At 40.3% G+C, this 21264-nt stretch overlaps 1 protein-coding gene and 1 pseudogene across 2 annotated transcripts in view; both read left to right on the top strand.

The window, feature by feature from the left end:
• The window catches only part of NEK5 (NIMA related kinase 5), a 91135-nt gene that overhangs the window by 66511 nt on the left and 3360 nt on the right, over positions 1 to 21264 (top strand). The window contains exon 21 of the mRNA XM_080659580.1: positions 18141 to 18267. Coding sequence (XP_080515706.1) covers positions 18141 to 18267 — 127 coding nt within the window. The remainder of the gene's footprint in view (positions 1 to 18140; positions 18268 to 21264) is intronic.
• LOC308243285 (ferritin heavy chain-like) lies at positions 635 to 16338 on the top strand (annotated as a pseudogene). Its single transcript has 2 exons — positions 635 to 715; positions 15757 to 16338. The product of its transcript is annotated as a ferritin heavy chain-like (transcript).

Below are 21264 nucleotides of genomic sequence, written 5' to 3'. Positions count from 1 at the left end.
CGGCCCGCGGGCAGGATTCGGCCCGTTTGGCTATTCTATCCGGCCTGCGGAGCCGAAAGAGCGGAGGGTTCTCTTGCTCTCCCCTCCGCTCCTTTACTTTGAATTTATATTAGTTCACACAAACACTCCATCCATGCTTTTGTTCCGGCCTTCCGGTCCAGTTTAAGAACCCATTGTGGCCCTCGAGTCAAAAAGTTTGCCCACCCCTGCTCTAGGGCCTTCAGGGAGGTGCAAAATCAGCCACTGCTGGGGCCACCTGGCAGGAGCTACAGAGAAGTATGCAGATGGCTGCTATTTGGTATTTATATTGGGTTTGGAGGTGCCCAGATGAGACTCAGCTGTGAAGTAAGGCAGGCTGGTGCTAGTGCTGGGTCTTGGGCCTTTTATTGATAGTTTGGGGCACACTGACACCAGTTGCAACTCATTTGAGAGATTATAGCCAAGTGAAGCCAGAGCCAGGACAGGCTATTCTTATGGAAAGCTACTGCAAACAGCTTGGGTGGGACTGAAAATTGGATAGGGTGGGGTCTCACGGAATCACCAGGGGAGAGCAAACAGTGTGAATCAGGCTGATGGATACTCAGAAATGGCTGCCAGTCAGCTTTGCAACAGGGGAGTTCCCAGCACAGGAACAATGACCCCTGCGAACACTCCTGTCTGGGTGAAAGCCTTCCCCGAGTTCCTGTCCCCATACCAGACAATCCAGTTCTTCCCAGTATGTGTCTGGGTCCCCCAAAGCCTCCTGGTGCTGGGAGTCTGATACTCATGTGCTGGCCCTTTCAATGGAACAGCTGGGTCTCCAGCTGCCTGTGTCACTCAGCCAAAATCCCCGTTGGATTTTACAGTCTGTAGTTGCAGGGACTTCTCTTCCCAGCTCTGGAACCCTAGGCTGGGAGGCTGGTGTGGGACTGGGACCTCTTGCTGCTCACAGGAGGCCTCTGCAGAGATGATCTCCCTCCTGATTAACTAAACGGCACATGTGGGTGTCAGACCAACCTATTCCTTGCCTCCACCCTCCTCCCAGTCGCAATGTGCTTTCTTCTTTACTTCTTTAGTTGTAGGACTTCCATTCAGCCAGCTTCCATGTGGTTTTGAATGATGGTTGTTCAGTATTTTAGTTATAATTTTGATATGGTTGTGGGAGGTGGCGAGTACAGGCATTTACCTATGTCGCCATCTTGGTTTTTCTAGTAGATTCTTAATAAGTATTTTTTGAATGAATGAGTGAAAGAACCTGCAACTTAATTAATATGCTTCTCTTTAATCCAAAGAATTCTAGTAAGTCCTAAAGTTTGTCGACTGTCTTCTGTTAGCTGCCTCTAACAATTTCACATTAATTAGTCTCACACTCAAATATTTGTTAAATGCATGAAATATTGACACTTCATTATTATATTTATCATTTAACTCCAGGTCATAAAAGGATGAAGTAGTAATTATTTTGAACTTTTTGTGATTGCTATGACCTTTATCTCAGTGAAACTACTGCTTATGTTACCACTGTTTTAGGTGGCTGAGAAAGTATCTGAGTATGTTTTCCTTTCAATCCTCTAGGTTTGGTTCCCCTGCTTAATATTCCAGAAGACATTAATTCTCTGATTATAAAAATAAAGATCACTTTAATTTCTCGTTTAATATCTTTTTTTCTCACTAGACTTGTGAGAGCTTTATCTTACTCACCACCCTACTTCGCCTCTCTATCTCTAGTATCTGATATAGTGCCTAGAACTTAGTAGGTAACCATAGTGAATGAGCACACAGCCATAGAACACTTTTAGTGTATTACTTTCTTTCTTTCTTTATGTATGTATGTATGTATGTATGTATGTATGTATGTTAAGGCATGTGATTGCCAAAATTAGTATTACTATCAAGTTGGGTAGGGAAATTATGGTGGAAGGTAAATAGGTAGAAAAAATATAACATGCAAATGTTAACTAAAAGAAAAATTCATTTAAGGCAAGTAGCATAAATATAGATAAAGAACAACTTTTCAGCCCTAGCTGGTTTGGGTTAGTAGATGGAGCATCGGCCTGCAGACTGAGGGGTCCTAGGTTCAATTTTGATCAAGTATGCCTGGGTTGCGGGCTTGATTCCCAGTAGGGGGCATGCAGGAGGCTGCCTAATGATGATTCTTTCTCATCATTGATGTTTCTATCTCTCTCTCCCTCTGCCTTCCTCTCTGAAATCAATAAAAATATATTTTAAAAAGAACTTTTCATAATTAAATGTGTCAATACATCAGAAAAATAATGATCTTAAATTTGTATATACCTATTAACACAGTGTCAAACATATAAAGCAAAAATTGATAGATCTAATAAAAAAATAGACAAATCCATCTCTTAGTGAATAAATGTAACATACCTTTCTCATTAGTGATTGAACAGACAAAACATTTTAGGATATAGAAGATTTAAAAAAAATTTTATTCATTGATTTTAGAGAGATATATATATAGAGAAACATCGACTTGTTTTTCCACTTTTGTTGTTGTTGTTGTTCTACTTATTTATGCATTCATTTGTTGATTCTTGTATGTGCCCTAACTAGGAATCAAACCCGTAATCTTGGTGTATCAGGAAGATGCTCTAACCAACCTAGCTACCCAGCCAGGGCAGTATGTAGAAGATTTGAACAACAGAATTAATGAACTTGACATGATAGACATATTTAGAACATTACTGTGGCAGAAAATACACATGTAACATTTACCAGTATTTTTCAAAGTTGGGCCATAAAACCTTATATCAATAAATGTTTACCTCATTTAATACTCAGGCCACATTCTATTTTCTCAAAAATGTTTTTTTTAAAAATTTCGTTATTGATTAAGGTATTACATATGTGTCCTTATTCCCCCATTACCCCCCACCTCCCATTCATGACCTTACCCCCCTGTTGTCTGTGTCCATTGATCAGGCTTATATGCATGCATGTAAGTCCTTTGGTTGATCTCTCCCCTTTTCCCCCACCCTCTCCTACCTTCCCTGAGGTTTGACGTTCTGATTGATGTTTCTCTGTCTCTGGATCTATTTTTGTTCATCAGTTTATGTTGTTCATTATATTCCACAAATGAGTGAGATCATGTGATATTTATCTTTCTCTGCCTGCCTTATTTCACTTAGCATAATGCTCTCCATCTCCATCCATGCTGTTGCAAATGGTAAGAACTCCTTTTTTACCGCAGTGTAGTATTCCATTGTGTAGATGTACCACAGTTTTTTAATCCACTCCTCTGCTGATGGGCACTTAGGCTATTTCCAAATCTTAGCTATGGTGAATTGTGCTGCTATGAACATAGGGGTGCATATATCCCTTCTGATTGGTGTTTCTAGTTTCTTGGGATACATTCCTGGAAGTGGGATCACTGGGTCAAATGGGAGTACCATTTTTAGTTTTTTGAGGAAACTCCACACTGTTCTCCACAGTGGCTGCACCAGTCTGCATTCCCACCAGCAGTGCAGGAGGGTTCCTTTTTCTCCGCATCCTCTCCAGCACTTGTCATTTGTTGATTTGTTGATAATAGCCATTCTGACAGGTGTGAGATGGTACCGCATTGTTATTTTGATTTGCATCTCTCTGATGATTAGTGACTTTGAGCAGGTTTTCATATGTCTCTTGGCCTTCCTTCTGTCTTCTTTCGAAAAGTGTCTATTTAGATCAGTTGCCCATTTTTTGATTTGGTTGTTTATCTTCTTTTTGTTAAGCTGCATGAGTTCCCTGTAAATGTTGGAGATTAAACCCTTATTGTTGATATCATTGGCAAATATGTTCTCTCATGCAGTGGGCTTTCTTGTTGTTTTATTGATGGTATCCTTTGCTGTGCAAAAGCTTTTTATTTTGATGTAGTCCCATTTGTTTATTTTCTCTTTAGTTTCCATTGCCCTAGGAGCAGTATCAGTGAAGAAATTGCTTCGGTATATGTCAGAGATTTTTCTGGTTGTGGATTCCACCAGTATTTTTATGGTTTCTCGTCGTATGTTTAAGTCCTTGATCCATTTTGAGTTTATTTTTGTGTATGGTGTAAGTTGGTGGTCCAGTTTCATTTTTTTGCATGTATCTGTCCAACATTCCCAATACCATTTATTGAAGAGACTGTCTTGACTCCATTGTATGTTCATGCCTCCTTTGTCAAATATTAATTGAGCATAGTGATTTGGGTCTATTTCTGGGTTCTCTATTCTATTCCATTGATCTATATGTCAGTTCTTGTCCCAGTACCAGGCTGTTTTGAGAACAGTGGCTTTGTAATGCAGCTTGAAATCTGGTATTGAGATCCCACCTACTTTGTTCTTCTTTCTCAGGATTGCTGTGGCTATTTGGGGCCTTTTTTTATTCCAAATGAATTTTTGGAGAGTTTTTTCTAGGTCTGTGAAATATGCCATTGGTATTTTAATGGGGAGTGCATTGAATCTATAGATTGCTTTGGGTAGTATGGACATTTTAATGATGTTGATTTTCCCAATTCATCAACATGGTATGTTCTTCCATCTGTTTATGTCTTCCTCTATCTCTTTTTTCAGTGTCCTGTAGTTTTACGCGTATAGGTCTTTTACCTCCTTAGTTAAGTTTATTCCTATGTATCTTAATTTTTTTGGTGCAATGGTAAATGGGATTGCTTTTTTAGTCTCTCTTTCTGTAAGTTCATTATTGGTGTATAGAAATGGCATAGATTTCTTGGCGTTAATTTTGTATCCTGCTACATTGCCGAATTCATTTATTAAGGCTATTATTTTTTTGATGGAGTCTTTTGGGTTTTTTATGTACAATATCATGTCATCTGCAAATAAAGACAGCTTTACTTCTTCTTTTCCAATTTGGATGCCTTTTATTTCTTCTTCTTGTCTAATTGGAATGGCTAATACTTCCAGTACTATGTCTAACAGGAGTGGTGAGAGTGGGCATCCCTGTCTTGTTCCTGTTCTTAGGGGAAATGGTTTTAGTTTTTGCCCATTGAGTATGATGTTAGCTGTGGGTTTATAATATATAGTTTTTATTATGTTGAGGTATGATCCTTCTATTCCCACCTTGTTGAGAATTTTTATCATGAAAGGGTGTTGGATTTTGTCAAATGCTTTTTCTGCATCAATTGATATGACTATGTGATTTTTATCTCTCAATTTGTTTATGTGATGTATCACGTTTATTGATTTGCGGATATTGTACCATCCTTGCATTTCTGGGATAAATCCTACTTGGTCATGGTGTATGATCTTTCTGATGTACTGCTGGATCCGATTTGCTAGAATTTTGTTGAGGATTTTGGCATCTATGTTCATGAGGGATATTGGCCTGTAATTCTCTTTCATTGGGTTGTCTTTATCTGGTTTTGGTATTAGGGTGATGCTGGCTTCATAGAATGAGCTTGGAAGTGTTCCTTCCTCTTGAATTTTTTGGAACAGTCTGTGGAGGATAGGTTTTAGTTCTTCCTTGAATGTTTGGTAAAACTTCCCTGTGAAGCCGTCTGGCCCCGGGCTTTTGTTTGCTGGAAGCTTTTTGATGACTGCTTCCATTTCTTCCATAGTTATTGGCCTATTGAGATGTTTAGATTCTTCCTGATTGAGTTTTGGAAGGTTATATTTTTCTAGGAATATGTCCATTTCCTCCAGGTTGTCCAGTTTGTTGGAATAGTATTGTTCCAGTTTGTTGTTCATAGTATTTTTTAACAATCCTTTGTATTTTGGTGGGGTCTGTTGTTATTTCACCTCTTTCATGTCTGATTTTGTTCATTTGGGTCCTCTCTCTTTGCTTCTTGGTTAGTCTGGCTAGAGGTTCATCAATCTTTTTTTTTTTTTTTTTTCGAGTCTTTGGACCCCTAGCTTTTTTATTTATTTATTTATTTATTTATTTATTTTTTAATAAATCTTTATTCAGATTATTACAATTATTTCTCCTTCCCCCTCCCCATAGCTCCCCTCCACCCGGTTCCCACCCCACCTTCTGCCCTTACCTCCCCACCACTGTCCTCATCCATAGGTGTATGATTTTTGTCCAGTCTCTTCATGAACCCCCCATACCCCTTTCCCCCTGAGAATTATCAGTCCACTCCCTTTCTATGCCCCTGATTCTATTATATTCACCAGATTATTCTGTCCCTCAGGTTTTTAATTCACTTGATTTTTAGGTTCACTTGTTGATAGATATGTATTTGTTGTTCATAATTTTTATCTTTACTTTTTTCTTCTTCCTCTTCTTTAAGACTACCTTTCAGCATTTCATATAATACTGGTTTGGTGGTGATGAACTCCTTTAGCTTTTTCTTGTCTGTGAAACTCCTTATCTGCCCTTCAATTCTGAATGATAGCTTTGCTGGGTAGAGTAATTTTGGTTGTAGGTTCTTGCTATTCATCACATTGAAAATTTCTTGCCACTCCCGTCTGGCCTGCATAGTTTCTGTTGAAAAGTCAGCTGACAGTCGTATGGGTGCTCCCTTGTAGGTAACTAACTGTTTTTCTCTTGCTGCTTTTAATATTCTCTCTTTGTCTTTTGCTCTTGGCATTTTAATTATGATGTGTCTTGGTGTGGTCCTCTTTGGATTCCTTTTGTTTGGGGTTCTGTGGGCTTCCTGGACTTGTAAGTCTATTTCTTTCACCAGGTGGGGGAAGTTTTCGGTCATTATTTCTTCAAATAGGTTTTCAGTATCTTGCTCTCTCTCTTCTTCTGGCACCCCCATAATTCTGATGTTGGTACGCTTGAAGTTGTCCCAGAGTCTTCTTACATTATCTTCAACTTTTTGGATTTTTTTTTTTGCTTTTTGCTTTTTCAGTTGAGTGTTTTTTGCTTCTTTGTAATTCAATTCTTTGACTTGATTTTTGTGTTCCTCTTGTCTGTTTTTGGGTTTCTGTATAATATTTTTTATTTCAGTCAGTGTATGTTTAATTTCTAGTTGGTCCTTTTTCATATCTTCGAGGGTCTCGTTATATTTATCGGCCTTTTCTAGGATATTCTTAAAAAGCCTTATAACCGTGGTTTTGAATTCTATATCCAGTCGTTTGTTTTCCTCCATTTCTTTCGTTTGTGATCTGATTCTTTGACGCCGCATTTTCACTGCTTCCCTGAGTTGGTAAGGTAGATTTGTGTGCTAGGTTTCCAATATGGCCCAATGGGTCTGCCTCCCCAGTTAACCTGAGGTGGACACTCTCGGTGCACCCCTTTGTGGACTGTGTGTACAGCCTTGTTGTAATTAAGTCTTTATTGTTGTTAGTATCACTGGGAAGAATTGACCACCAGGCCAGTTGGCTGTAGGGATCAGCTGTGTCTATGCTGGGAGAAGTTCGGTGCTGGAGACAGCCTTATAGGATTAGACTTGCCTAATTGCAATAGCCTCTTTGCTCAGCTTGGATGGGGTGGAGTCTCAGTCTTGGCTTCCCGTCAGCCTTGTCCTTGCGCGCACGTGCGTGCCTTCAGACCTCTGCCTTCCCGGCTCCCGAGTCTCCGCCCGAGAGTCCAGACTCCCCCCACAAGAGTGTGGGTCCCCAGGGGCTCGCCTGGAACTGGGGTTCACTGCAGTCAGAACTGGGGCTCAGTGCAGTCAGGAGCCTCTGACTCCCTTCCACTAGGGAAAGCCTGTGGCAACCTCCACAGCCTTTGTGCACACTGGCACGCGCGCGCTTTCAGTCCTCCACCTTCCCTGGCTCCCGAGTCTCCGCCCGAGAGTCCAGTCTCCCCCCGTAAGAGCGTGGGTCCCCAGGGGCTCGCCCGGAACTGGGGTTCAGTGCAGTCAGAACTGGGGTTCAGTGCAGTCGGGGGCTTCCTTCCCCCTTCCAACCAGAGAAAGTCCGCCAGGCTCTCAGCCGCCCTTCCTCTCTGCACGCATAAAGACCCTTTGCCGTACCTCCAATTCTCTGTGAGCTTTTCTCTTTCCTTCTAGTTGTAGAATTTTCACTCAGCCAGCTTTCCTGTGGTTCTGGATGGTGTCCGTTCTGTCTTTTAGTTGTAGTTTTGAAATTGTTGTGCGAGGCAGCAGTTTAGGTGTTTACCTATGCCGCCATCTTGATTTCTCTCGAGGTTCATCAATCTTGTTTATCCTTTCAAAGAACCAGCTCTTGGTTTTGTTGATCTTTTGTATTGTTTTTTTGGTTTCAATGTCGTTCCTCTCCGCTCTGATCTTTATTATTTCCTTCCTTCTGCTTACACTGGGCTTTTCTTGTTGCTCTCTTTCTAACTCTTTGAGTTGTAGGGTTAGGTAATTTATTACCATTGTTTCTTGTTTTTTTGCAGTAGGCTTGTAGACCTATGAACTTCCCTCTCAAGACTGCTTTCGCTGTGTCCCATAGATTTTGGATTGTTGTGTTTTCATTGTCATTTGTTGCCATGATGTTTTTTATTTCTTCTTTGATCTCTCTGGTAATCCAGACATTGTTTAATAGCATGCTGTTTAGTTTCCATGTGTTTGATTTTTTTGGATTGTTTTTATTGTAGTTGATTTCCAGTTTTATGCCACTGTGATCTGAGAAGATGCTTGATATTATTTCTATCTTCTTGAATTTGAAGAGACTTTGCCTATGACCCAACATATGGTCTATCTTTGAAAATGACCCATGTGCACTTGAGAAGAATGTATATTCTGTGGCTTTGGGGTGAAATGTTCTGAAGATGTTGATTAAATCCATCTGGTCTAGTGAGTTATTTAGGATTGATGTTTCTTTGCTGATTTTTTGTTTAGAGGATTTGTCCAATGGTGATAGTGGGGTATTAAAGTCTCCTATTATGATTGTGTTGCTGTCAATCTCTACTTTGATATCCTCCAGGAGTTTTTTTATGTATTTGAGTGCTCCTGTATTGGGTGCGTATATATTTACCAGAGTTATTTCTTCTTGTTGGATTGCTCTCTTTAGTATTATGAAGTGGCCTTCCTTATCTCTTGCTATGTCCCTCACTTTGAGATCTAATTTGTCAGATATAAGTACTGCTACCCCAGCTTTTTTTCATTTCCATTCGCCTGAAAAACCTTTTCCATCCCTTCACCCTCAGTCTGTTTGTGTCTTTTTTTCTGAGGTGGGTTTCTTGTAGACAGCAGATATATGGGTCATGTTTTCTTATCCAATTCGTTACCCTATGTCTTTTGATTGGGGCATTTAATCCATTTACATTTAAAGTTATTATTGATAGGTACTTATTTGTCGCTGTTTTTATTCTTTAACCCTGCATTCCTTCTTCGCTTGCTATTTCTTTTTTTTACAGCAGACCCATTAGCGTTTCTTGCATGGCTGGTTTGGTGGTAATAAATTCCCTTAGTACTTTTTTGTCTGTGAAGCTCCTGATTTCACCTTCAATTTTGATTGATAGCCTTGCTGGGTACAGTATTCTTGGATTCAGACCCTTCCTTTGCATGACTTTGTATATTTCATTCCATTCCCTTCTGGTCTGATGAGTTTCTGTTGAGAAATCAGTCACTAGTCTGTTGGGGGTTCCTTTGTAGGTAACTTTCTGTCTCTATCTGGCCGCTTTTAAGATTCTTACTTTGTTGTTGGTGTTTGCCAATTTAATTATAATGTGCCTTGGCATCGGTCTTTTGGGGTTCATTTTACTTGGGACTCTGTGAGCTTCTTGGATTTGTGTGGAGTTTTTTCTTCCCTATATCAGGGAAGTTTTCTGTCATTATTTCTTCAAATAGGTTTTCTATTCCTTGCTCAGTTTCCTCTCCTTCTTGTACCCCTATTATGCGGATGTTGTTTTGTTTTGTGTTGTCCCAATGTTCCCTTAGGCTCTCCTCCTGGTTTTTAATTTTTTTTCTGGAAGCTGCTCTACTTGGGTATTTTTTCCTACCTTGTCTTCTAGCTCACTGATGCGGTCCTCTGCTTCTTCTAGTCTACTCTTGATGCTTTCTAGTGAGTTCTTTACAACAGCGATGTCATTTTTTATTTCTTCTTGGTTCTTCATTTCCTCTTGGTTCTTACTCATATTGTCGAATTTGTCTTCCATTCTTTTCAGCCACCTTATGACCATTTCTCTGAATTCTTTCTCTGACAGGTTGCTTGTCTCCTTTTCTGGTGATGCCTGGTTTTCTTTCATATGCGGGCTGTTTCTTTGTCTCCCCCTGGTCTCTCTTCTCTGGTTTCTGGTTATGTATTTCTCTGTCTCCTTTCTGTGGTGTAGTGTAGAGCTCCTCTGAATCCGCGTGTTTGCGCCATTTGGGGACTGGTGCTCTGGGGTTTGCAGCTGTTCAGTGGGTGTTGCAGTTGTAGATTTTCAGGCTTCCTATAACATCCACTTTCCCCTTCAAGATGGCGCAGTCTCCGCGTCTGAGCCGGTGGCTCCGGGAGGGAACCCAGCAGCAGTGGGGGCTGCCTGGTCAGAGGAGCCCCATCCAGCATTCCCCCACCTTCTCCTGGAGTATAGCTGTCCCTTAACTCACCAACAGATACTCCCCGTGCGACCCTCAGCTGTTCTTTCTATCTGCTCCTGGACAAGGCTCAGGACACATCTGTCTATTCCTCTGCCATTTTTTTCCCCCATGGCCATATTCTTTATACACATACATTTTCCCCGTGGCTGAGGTGCGGGAGAAGGTGTGGACTTGTGGAATCTGGGGAGAGTAGGTGGCGGTCCAGGAGAGGTGGTAGTGAGTCTGGTGCTGAGTCATATCTAAGCCCCAGTCACCATTTTCTCCTGAGAGATAGCCCCCTCAAAAATGTTTTTTACATCTGATAGTCGAAAGCAGTATCTTCTCAAGAGACAATATTTCATGTGAGTAACATTTTACTTAAGTCTCTTTTAAATTAGCACAGCTTTCCCTCCCCACCCTTTTGTTCATGACAGTGATTTGTATTGGTAGATAGTATGATGTAGGAACTAACTTTAATTTTTTATCCAAATTGCCAACTTTCAAAAACTACTTATTGACTAATGATTTTCATATTGGCTCAAATTCATTTTACTTTATCCTTATATATTCTTGGATCAATTCCTAGGTTATTTCTTCTTTATTGATACATTAATATAATTGCCTACACCCATATCATGGTTTGATTTTTCTTTTAGAATTTTTTTTACTATGATAGTATAAATTTCCTCAGTCAAAATGTTTCAAGGGTATATTGTGCTAATGAAGAGGAAACAAAGCAAAAAATGTAAACACTTACATTTTCATTTGAAATACATAAAGATTATTTTTACATCAGATTCTATCTGCAGTATATTGTCAGGCAGCATTGAATAATGGTTAATAATGGGTTCTATATCTAGACAGATCTGGTATAATTTCTGGCTCTGATACTTTCAATAAGATAACCAATCTTTCTTCATTGTCCTCCTTTGTAAAATCAGAATTAAGATGGTACCAACTTCAAAGGATATTGTTTGTAAAGTGTCTAGCAAATTGCCTGTCTGAGTAGGTGCTTAATAAGTTATAGCTTTTAAAATAGTGGCCAAGAATACTGGTTCTGATGCAGGTTCCAACTAATTACCATGTGATCTTAGGTCAGTCACTTAACCCTTCTGTGCCTAAATTTCCTTAAATTCACCAATTCTGAGATGCACATTGATCATCTTTTTCCTTTTATTTTTATTTTATTTTATTTTTTTTAATTAATTTATTTATTTATTTATTTTTTAAATAAATCTTTATTCAGATTATTACAATTATTTCTCCTTTTTTCCCCCATAGTTCCCCTCCAGCCATTTCCCACCCCACCTTCTGCCCTTACCTACCCCCCACTGTCCTCATCCATAGGTGTATGATTTTTGTCCAGTCTCTTTATGAACCCCCCCATACCCCTTTCCCCCTGAGAATTATCAGTCCACTCCCTTTCTATGCCCCTGATTCTATTGTATTCACCAGATTATTCTGTTCCTCAGGTTTTTAATTCACTTGATTTTTAGGTTCACTTGTTGATAGATATGTATTTGTTGTTCATAATTTTTATCTTTCCTTTTTTCTTCTTCCTCTTCTTTAAGAATACCTTTCAGCATTTCATATAATACTGGTTTGGTGGTGATGAACTCCTTTAGCTTTTTCTTGTCTGTGAAACTCTTTATCTGCCCTTCAATTCTGAATGATAGCTTTGCTGGGTAGAGTAATCTTGGTTGTAGGTTCTTGCTATTCATCACATTGAAAATTTCTTGCCACTCCCGTCTGGCCTGCATAGTTTCTGTTGAAAAGTCAGCTGACAGTCGTATGGGTGCTCCCCTGTAGGTAACTAACTGTTTTTCTCTTGCTGTTTTTAATATTCTCTCTTTGTCTTTTGCTCTTGGCATTTTAATTATGATGTGTCTTGGTGTAGTCCTCTTTGGATTCCTTTTGTTTGGGGTTCTGTGGGCTTCCTGGACTTGTAAGTCTATTTCTTTCACCAGGTGGGGGAAGTTTTCGGTCATTATTTCTTCAAATAGGTTTTCAGTATTTTGCTCTCTCTCTTCTTCTGGCACCCCCATAATTCTGATGTTGGTACGCTTGAAGTTGTCCCAGAGTCTTCTTACATTATCTTCAACTTTTTGGATTTTTTTTTTTGCTTTTTGCTTTTTCGGTTGAGTGTTTTTTGTTTCTTTGTATTTCAATTCTTTGACTTGATTTTTGTGTTCCTCTTGTCTGTTTTTGGGTCTCTGTATAATATTTTTTATTTCAGTCAGTGTATGTTTAATTTCTAGTTGGTCCTTTTTCATCTCTTCGAGGGTCTCGTTATATTTATCGGCCTTTTCTAGGATATTCTTAAAAAGCCTTATAACCGTGGTTTTGAATTCTATATCCAGTCGTTTGTTTTCCTCCATTTCTTTCGTTTGTGATCTGATTCTTAGACGCCGCATTTTCACTGCTTCCCTGAGTTGGTAGATTTGTGTGCTAGGTTTCCAATTTGGCCCAGTGGGTCTGCCTCCCCAGTTAACCTGAGGTGGACACTCTTGGTGCACCCCTTTGTGGACTGTGTGTACAGCCTTGTTGTAATTAAGTCTTTATTGTTGTTGGTATCACTGGGAAGAATTGACCTCCAGGCCCGTTGGCTGTAAGGATCAGCTGTGTCTATGCTGGGAGAAGTCCGGTGCTGGAGACAGCCTTATAGGATTAGACTTGCCAAATTGCAATAGCCTCTGTGCTCAGCTTGGATGGGGTGGAGTCTCAGTCTTGGCTTCCCGTCAGCCTTGCCCTTGCTAGCACGTGTGTGCCTTCAGTCCTCTGCCTTCCCGGCTCCCGATTCTCCGCCCGAGAGTCCAGACTCCCCCCACAAGAGCGTGGGTCTCCGGGGGCTCGCCTGGAACTGGGGTTCACTGCAGTCAGAACTGGGGCTCACTTCAGTCAGAATTGGTGTTCAGTGCTGTCAGGAGCCTCTGACTCCCTTCTGCTAGTGAAAGCCTGTGGCAGCCTCCGCAGCCTTTGTGCACACTGGCGCGAGCGGACTTTCAGTCTTCCGCCTTCCCCGGCTCCCGAGTCTCCGCCCGAGAGTCCAGACTCCCCCCACAAGAGCGTGGGTCCCCGGGGGCTCGCCTGGAACTGGGGTTCACTGCAGTCAGAACTGGGGCTCACTTCAGTCAGAACTGGGGTTTTGTGCCGTCAGGAGCCTCTCACTCCCTTCCTCTAGGGAAAGCCTGTGGCAGCCTCCCGCAGCCTTTGTGCGCACTGGCGCGAGCGGACTTTCAGTCTTCCGCCTTCCCTGGCTCCCGAGTCTCCGCCCGAGAGTCCAGACTCCCCCCACAAGAGCGTGGGTCCCCGGGGGCTCGCCTGGAACTGGGGTTCACTGCAGTCAGAACTGGGGCTCACTTCAGTCAGAACTGGGGTTTTGTGCCGTCAGGAGCCTCTCACTCCCTTCCGCTAGGGAAAGCCTGTGGCAGCCTCCCGCAGCCTTTGTGCGCACTGGCGCGAGCGGACTTTCAGTCTTCCGCCTTCCCCGGCTCCCGAGTCTCCGCCTGAGAGTCCAGACTCCCCCCACAAGAGCGTGGGTCCCCAGGGGCTCGCCCGGAATAGGTGTTCAGTGCAGTCAGAACTGGGGTTCAATGCGGTCAGGGGCTCCCTTCCCCCTTCCGCCAGAGAAAGCCAGCCAGGCACTCCGCCGCCCTTCCTCTCTGCGCGCACAAAGACCCTTTGCCGTACCTCCAATTCTCTGTGAGCTTTTCTCCTTCCTTCTAGTTGTAGAATTTTCACTCAGTCAGCTTTCCTGCGGTTCTGGATGGTGTCCGTTCTGTCTTTTAGTTGTAGTTTTGAAATTGTTGTGCGAGGCAGCAGTTTAGGTGTTTACCTATGCCGCCATCTTGGTTTCTCCCATCTTTTTCCTTTTAATGTTTCTGATATTGGGATACAGCATTCAGTCAATGGTGTTTTATAGTTATTGTAGGCCAGGCAATAGTTCTGACATATTATTATTGTCTGGACTTCAGTGAACATTAAAACTTGTACAATGGGTATCAGTGGTTAGCAATTTGTTTTTATGGAGACTAAAATGAAGTACTCGTTTGACCCTTAGGAACCAGATGGTGTGGAGTGCACAAAGGGGGGGGGGGGGAAGTGGTGATAGATGTAGTAGATTACAAAAATAAGCATAATCTATCATTCTTCCCTGTATCCATGGTTTTTGCAATAGGACTTTGCAGCTCCTCCATCATTAACTTTTTCCCCCTCTTCCTTTGAATCTCAACTGGCCTTGTGATTTTCTTCAGTAAGTAGAATGCAATGGAAGTGGTGGTGCACCAAGTCTAAGTATTCAAGGAACTTCTGTTCTTTACTTTTGGAAGCCTGTTTTGCTCTCAACTAGCTTGGGTTGAGAGACCATGTAGAACAGAGGAACAAGCCATCTAAGTGAGGCCATACTAGACTGGCCAGCATCCAGCTGACCTCACAAGTGACTGCAGATGCATGAATGGGCCCATCTGATACCAGAAGAGCCAACTAGTTGAACCCAGCCCATGTTGCCTAACTGCAGAATTGTAATTTAAATATAAACCACTAAGTTATATAGTGGTTTATTATTCTGCAACCATCAGATCAACCTGGAACTCTATGCTTCCGACATCTACCTGACCATGTCTACTACTTTGACCATGAAGATGTGGCTTTAACTAATGTAGACATACTTAACAAAATTCCCAAAGTTGTAGTTAAAAGTAGTCTAGTTCTACAAGATTTTAAAGCCAGTTAAAAACCAGCACTTTCAATTTTTGTGAATTCCTTTAGTTTTTTGTGTGGATTTTTTAAAAGAAAATCTGTCTCAATAATGCTCTTGATTGCAACAAGGTTGAAATTAGATAGAAAAAAGAACCAGACATCAATGACAAGAATATGAAAAGATGCTCAACATCACTAATTATCAGGGAATTTTAAGTCAAAACCACAAACTGATATCAACTCACACCCATTCAGATGGCTGCTATCAAAACCATCTATAATAATAAAAGCATAATATGCTAATTAGACCGGATGTCCTTCCGGATGTTATTCCAGATGACCTTCCGGATGAAGCCGGGGCTGCAAGGGAAGCCCAGGTCCCGGGTGCCTGCCGGTGGCCTGAGGGAAGCCCGGGTCCCGGATGCTGGAGGGAAGCCCGCGTCCCGGGTGCCAGAGGGAAGCCCGTGCCAGCGGCTGGGGGAAGGAAGGCCTACTCTTGCACAAATTTCGTGCATCAGGCCTCTAGTAATATAATAATTATTGGCAAGGATGTAGAATAATTGGAAACCTTATGTACATACTGTTGGTGAAATTGTAAAATAGTACAGCCGTATAGTCTTCACCAAGAGTTGCTGGAGTTTCCTGCTTCAGCAGTGCTTGGTATTCTTCCTCCATCCCAGCCAGCCACTCATATCCAGACTCCTCACAGTGCCCTCTGATGTCTCAAGAGCCCCAGGCCACTGTCCCAGTGCTCTCAGCTGCCACCTCTTCTGCTGCCTCTCCTCAGCCAGGCGTCCCCCTCGCAGGTGTGCCAGAACTACCACCAGGATCAAGAGGCCTCCAGCAACCACCAGATCAACCTGGAACTCTATGCTTCCTACATCTACCTGCCCATGTCTTACTACTTTGACTGTGAATATGTGGCTTTAAAGAACTTTGTCAAATATTTTCTTTTCCAATCTCATGAGAAGGGGGAACATGCTGAAAAACTGATGAAGCTGCAGATCCAAAGAGGTGGTGGAATCTTCCTTCAGGATATCAAGAAACCAAACCATGAAGACTGGGAGAATGGGCTAAATGCAATGGAATGAGCATTACACTTGGAAAAAGTGTGAATTAGTTACTACTGGAATTGCACAAACTGGCCACTGTCAAAAACAACCCCTATTTGTATGACTTCAATGAGACTCATTACCTGAATGGGGAGGTGAAAACCAAACTTGTGCAAGATGCCTTCTTCCCCACCCCAATTTGGCACAGCCGAATATCTCTTTGACAAGCACACCCTGGGAGACAGTGATGAGAGTTAAGCCTTAGGCTGATTTCCCACAGCCACGGGGGTGACTTACGTGGTCACCACAGTAGTATCTGCATATTGGAGTTACCTTTACATTTGCTATGAGTTGTACCAACTCATCCACTTATATTCTTTCATTTGTACCTTCCCTTCAAATAAGGTAATTTGGTACCCCTCCAAAAAAATAAAATAAAATAGTGTAGCCATTATAGAAAATAGTATGGAGGTTCCTAAAAAATAATAAATAAAATAGAACTACCAGATGATCCAGCAATTCTTCTTTGGGGTATATATCCAAAAATTTTGAAAACAAGACCTCAAAGAGATATTTTTGCACACCCATGTTCATTGTAGCATTATTCATAATAACCAAGACGTGGAAGCAATCTAAATGGATACATAGTTAAAGAAAATGTGGTGTATGTATACAGTAGAATGTTATTCAGCTTTAAAAAAATTCATCATATGCTACAACATGGATGAAACTTGAGGAAACTAAGTGAAATAAGTTAATCACAAAAAGACAAATACTGCATGATCCCCCTTATATGAGGTATCTGAAATAGTCAAATTCATGGAAACAGAAAGTAGAATGGTGGTTTCCAAGGGCTGAAAGGAGGGAGAAATAGGGACTTGTGCAATGGGAATAAAGTGTCAGTCATGCAAGATGGTACAATATGCCTATATTTAATAACACTGTACTGTTAACTTAAAAATTGAGTGGGTAAATTTGTTATTTTTTTACCATTAAAAAACACAAATATCAGCCCTAACCGGTTTGGCTCAGTGGATAGAATGTAGGCCTGCGGAATCAAGGGCGTGTACCTTGGTTGGGGGCACATACCAGTAGGGAGTGTGCAAGAGGCAGCTGATCGATGTTTCTCTCTCATAGATGTTTCTAACTCTCTATCCCTCTCCCTCTCCCTTCCTCTCTGTAAAAAATCAATTAAATATATTTTAAAAAATTCTTTGTCTCATTGTTTTATTATGGTCTCTTTGAATCAGGATCCAAAAAAGTTTAACTGATATGTAAAAGAATAAATAATTCAGAGGAGTAAGACTCTGAATGTGAAGAATTTTAGTTATACTGTATCCAATTTGTTTTACTTATATTTTCCTTTTCATGAGTATAAAAAGTAATATAAGATAAAAAATATATGCTTAGAAAGTACTAAAAGAGGTCTTAAGGGTAAGAAAACATTGTGTTGTTTTATTGGCAACATTTTCCTTACTATTGGTGTATAAAAATACATCTTATAGAGTTGTTGAGGAGATGCTGCATTGCCATAAGGTAACAAAATATTGTACTAGTCTGATCATTTTTCCAAGAGAAAAAAAAATTACATTTAAAATAACTACAATAAATCACCCCTCCACCAAAAAAGATAAAGTTGTGTGTGTGTTGTGTTTTGAGTTTTCTTTGCAGACATTAATGATTAAAGCTGAAGACTAATTTTCTAGAAACAGTGAAGAATAGGGTGGTCCAATAATGTTGGCAATTCTTAAGTTATTACAACACAAGATTAAAACATATTTTTATACAATCAAAGCATCTACTCCCAAAGTGGGGAATATTTTCTCTTTATCACTGATCCTTTTTCCTCTCACTTTTTCTTGTCTTATTGTGTTGCCTACTAGCTTCAGTACAATGCTGAAAATAGTTGGGGTGTCAGTTGTCATCCCTGTCTTATTTGTTTTAAAACCTTTAAAAGGTTTTAACATTATGTTTGATGTTCATTATATGTTTTTTGGTACATACCCCTCTTCAGGTGTATTGACTGGGATGCTTTAATCTCCCTGTCATTTCTTTAACAGTGGGAACATTAAAACAATGGCTTCCTAAAGAAAATGAAGGGAAGGTGGAAATGGCCTCTGGCATTGAAGTAGATGAGGAACAACCAGAACCAAGATCTGATGATGATGATGATGATGATGATGATACGTAAGTAGGTCATATCCAGATCCTAAATGAAAGTAGAAAGTGGAAATACTGTTGCAGATACATAGAAGATAGCCTCAGAAACCTAGCTAAGGAGACCAGGCTTTACTATATAGATGGGTTTGTTTGTGGGCTCTCTGTTTGTTTCCAATGGCATTGTTCCCTATCTCTATATCAAGTTCTGACTTAATTACTGTGGCTTTATCATACCTTTTGATATCTGGTAGGGCTAGTCTCACGTTGTCGTCTCCACATCTTTTTCTTTAAACTTATCTTAGCTATTGTTGCCCTTTACTCAACATATACATCTTTGCATTCTCTTGTAAAGTGTCATGAAAAACTTTGTTGAGATTCTGATAAAGAATGACATTACATTTGTTAATTTATGGGAATTGACATCTTTATGATTATAGATCTTAGCACCCATGAATATAGTATAGCTCTCCATCTGTTATGTCTTTTTTAAAATATTCTTCAGTATTTTTGTATTTTCTTCATTGTTCAGGTGCCACTTAATTTTTGTCATTGTTGCCATTATTAATGGGGTAATTTTTCTCCTGTGTTTTCAATTTGGCTATTGCTAGTGTATACACTACTATTGATGTTGTATGCTGTAACTTTACTGAACTCTCTTATTCTAAAATTTGGAGTTCTTTTAATTTTTAAAACTGTATTATAATTTACCTTCTTGTTGTTGTGAATCATCACCCAAGGATATTTTTTTCCGTTGATTTTTAGAGAGAGTGGAAGGGAGAAAGAAAGAGTGAGAGAGAAACATCGATGTGAGAGAGACACATCAATTGGTTACCTCCCACATGCACCCCAACCAGGGCCAGGAACCTGCAACCAAGGTACATGCCTTTGACCAGAATCTAACCCAGCACCCTTCAGTCCAAGGGCCGATGCTTTATCCACTGAGCCAAACCAGCTAGGGCAGTGGTCAGCAAACTCATTAGTCAACAGAGTGGCAAACTGCGGCTTGCGAGCCGCATGTGGCTCGCGAGCTGCGGTTTGCTGACCACTGAGCTAGGGCATAATTTACTTTTAAAATATGTAAAATATTCATGTGGTTCCAAATTCAAAAGGTAAACTCTTTTCATAGTCTGCCTACTATCTCTACCTCTGCAACACAATTCCTCTTCCCAGAGTCACTAACCTAATCTTCTGTGCATACTTCTCTTGAGTAATTCTATTAAAATGTAAGTGAATATGTATCTTATATATGTGTGTGTATTCATTTCCTTTTTTATATAAACAGTTTCATAGTGTACATATTATTGTGAAACTTCCTCTTTTTTCCTTAACAGTGTATCCTGAATATATATATTTTAAATTCCCAGAACAGCAAAGTATCAGGTCAAGAGTATGTATTATTGAAATTGGATATTGTCAAATTGCCCTTCACAGAGGCTACACCGATGAACACTTCCAGCAACACATGGAAGTGCCTGTTTCCCCACACATTATCTTGCTCTGTGTGTTACCAAATTTATGGATCATTACACAATTAATAGGTAATAAAATGACATTTCAGGTTAGTTTTAATTAGCTTTCCTTTTATGAATGAGGTTGTCTTCACATATGCTCAATACCCCTCTTTAGTTCTTCCTGTGGACACAATTTATTAAATGGCCTTAACCACTTAAAAATTTTAGGCTATTAACATTGTACTGATTTGTAGAACTTTTTATATTTTAGAGATATTAGCCTTTTATCTGTTAAATGATTAAAAAATGTTTCCCCCAATTTTTTGTTTGCCTTTTGATTTTATTTAGTGGCTTGTGCCATGTAGGAATTTTATGATTTACTTTTCTATTTAGTTAAATATTTTATTCATCTTAAATTTTACTCATATGATACTGTAAAGTGTGGCTCCAACTTACTTTTTTCCATATAAGTCCTTACTATTCTAACATCATTTACTGAAAATCTTTATTTTTGCTACCATCTTGGAATGCCACTTTGATGATCTACTACATTTATATATGTATTTGTATCCAATTTCTAGTCTCTGTAGTCTAATTATTATATTATAAACATATTATTTATACTATAGATGATAATTTTTGGGTCTGATCCCCCTAAACAGTTTCATTTTTCAGAATTTTCCTGCCTAGTCTATATAAACTTTTTCTCAGCCTGAATCCTACTGTAGAATTTTGGAGTTCAGTAGCCTCTTTTTATTCAGCACCATATCTGTCCCTTTTGGTCCAGCCTGGTGTGTGTATGTGTATACTCACTCTGATTGGCTGGTAGAATAGCGGAGTGATGGTAATTTGCATGTTTCTCTTTTATTAGTGTGTGTGTGTATATATATATATATATACACACACACATTTAGTGTGTGTGTGTATATATATATATACACACACACACACACACACACTGAGTGGCCAGATTATTATGCGTTCAGAGATCATAATAATCTGGCCACTCAGTGTGTGTGTGTATGTGTGTGTGTGTGTGTATATATATATATGTATATATATATATATATATGTATATATATATATATATATATATATATATATATATACATATATATATATATACACACACACACACTGAGTGGCCAGATTATTATGATCTCTGAACGCATAATAATCTGGCCACTCAGTGTGTGTGTGTGTGTGTGTGTGTGTGTATATATATATACACACACACTAATAAAAGAGAAACATGCAAATTACCATCACTCCGCTATTCTACCAGCCAATCAGAGTGAGTATGCAAATTAACCTGAAAACATGGTGGCAGCCCCGCCCCCCACCACTTCAGGCCTGTGGGGGTCGGAGAAGTCGGGCTGCAGTGCCTGAGGGAGACAGAGAAACTGGGCCCCTGCACCTGAGGCTGGTTGCAGCCCGGGAGATGAAGAAGCCACCTGCCCATGATCCCAGGCCGCAGCCAGCAGCAGAAGCCTCACGTCCGCCTGCCCCATGTCCTGGGGGAGACAGAGAAACCGGGCCCCAGCGCCTGAGGCTGGCTGCAGCCCGGGAGATG

The sequence above is a fragment of the Plecotus auritus genome, assembly GCF_963455305.1.
Source record: "Plecotus auritus genome assembly, chromosome: 3".
In the NCBI taxonomy this organism is placed as follows: Eukaryota; Metazoa; Chordata; class Mammalia; order Chiroptera; family Vespertilionidae; genus Plecotus; species Plecotus auritus.
Note: the sequence above shows the minus strand (reverse complement) of the source record. Positions and strands in the feature narration are given on the sequence as shown.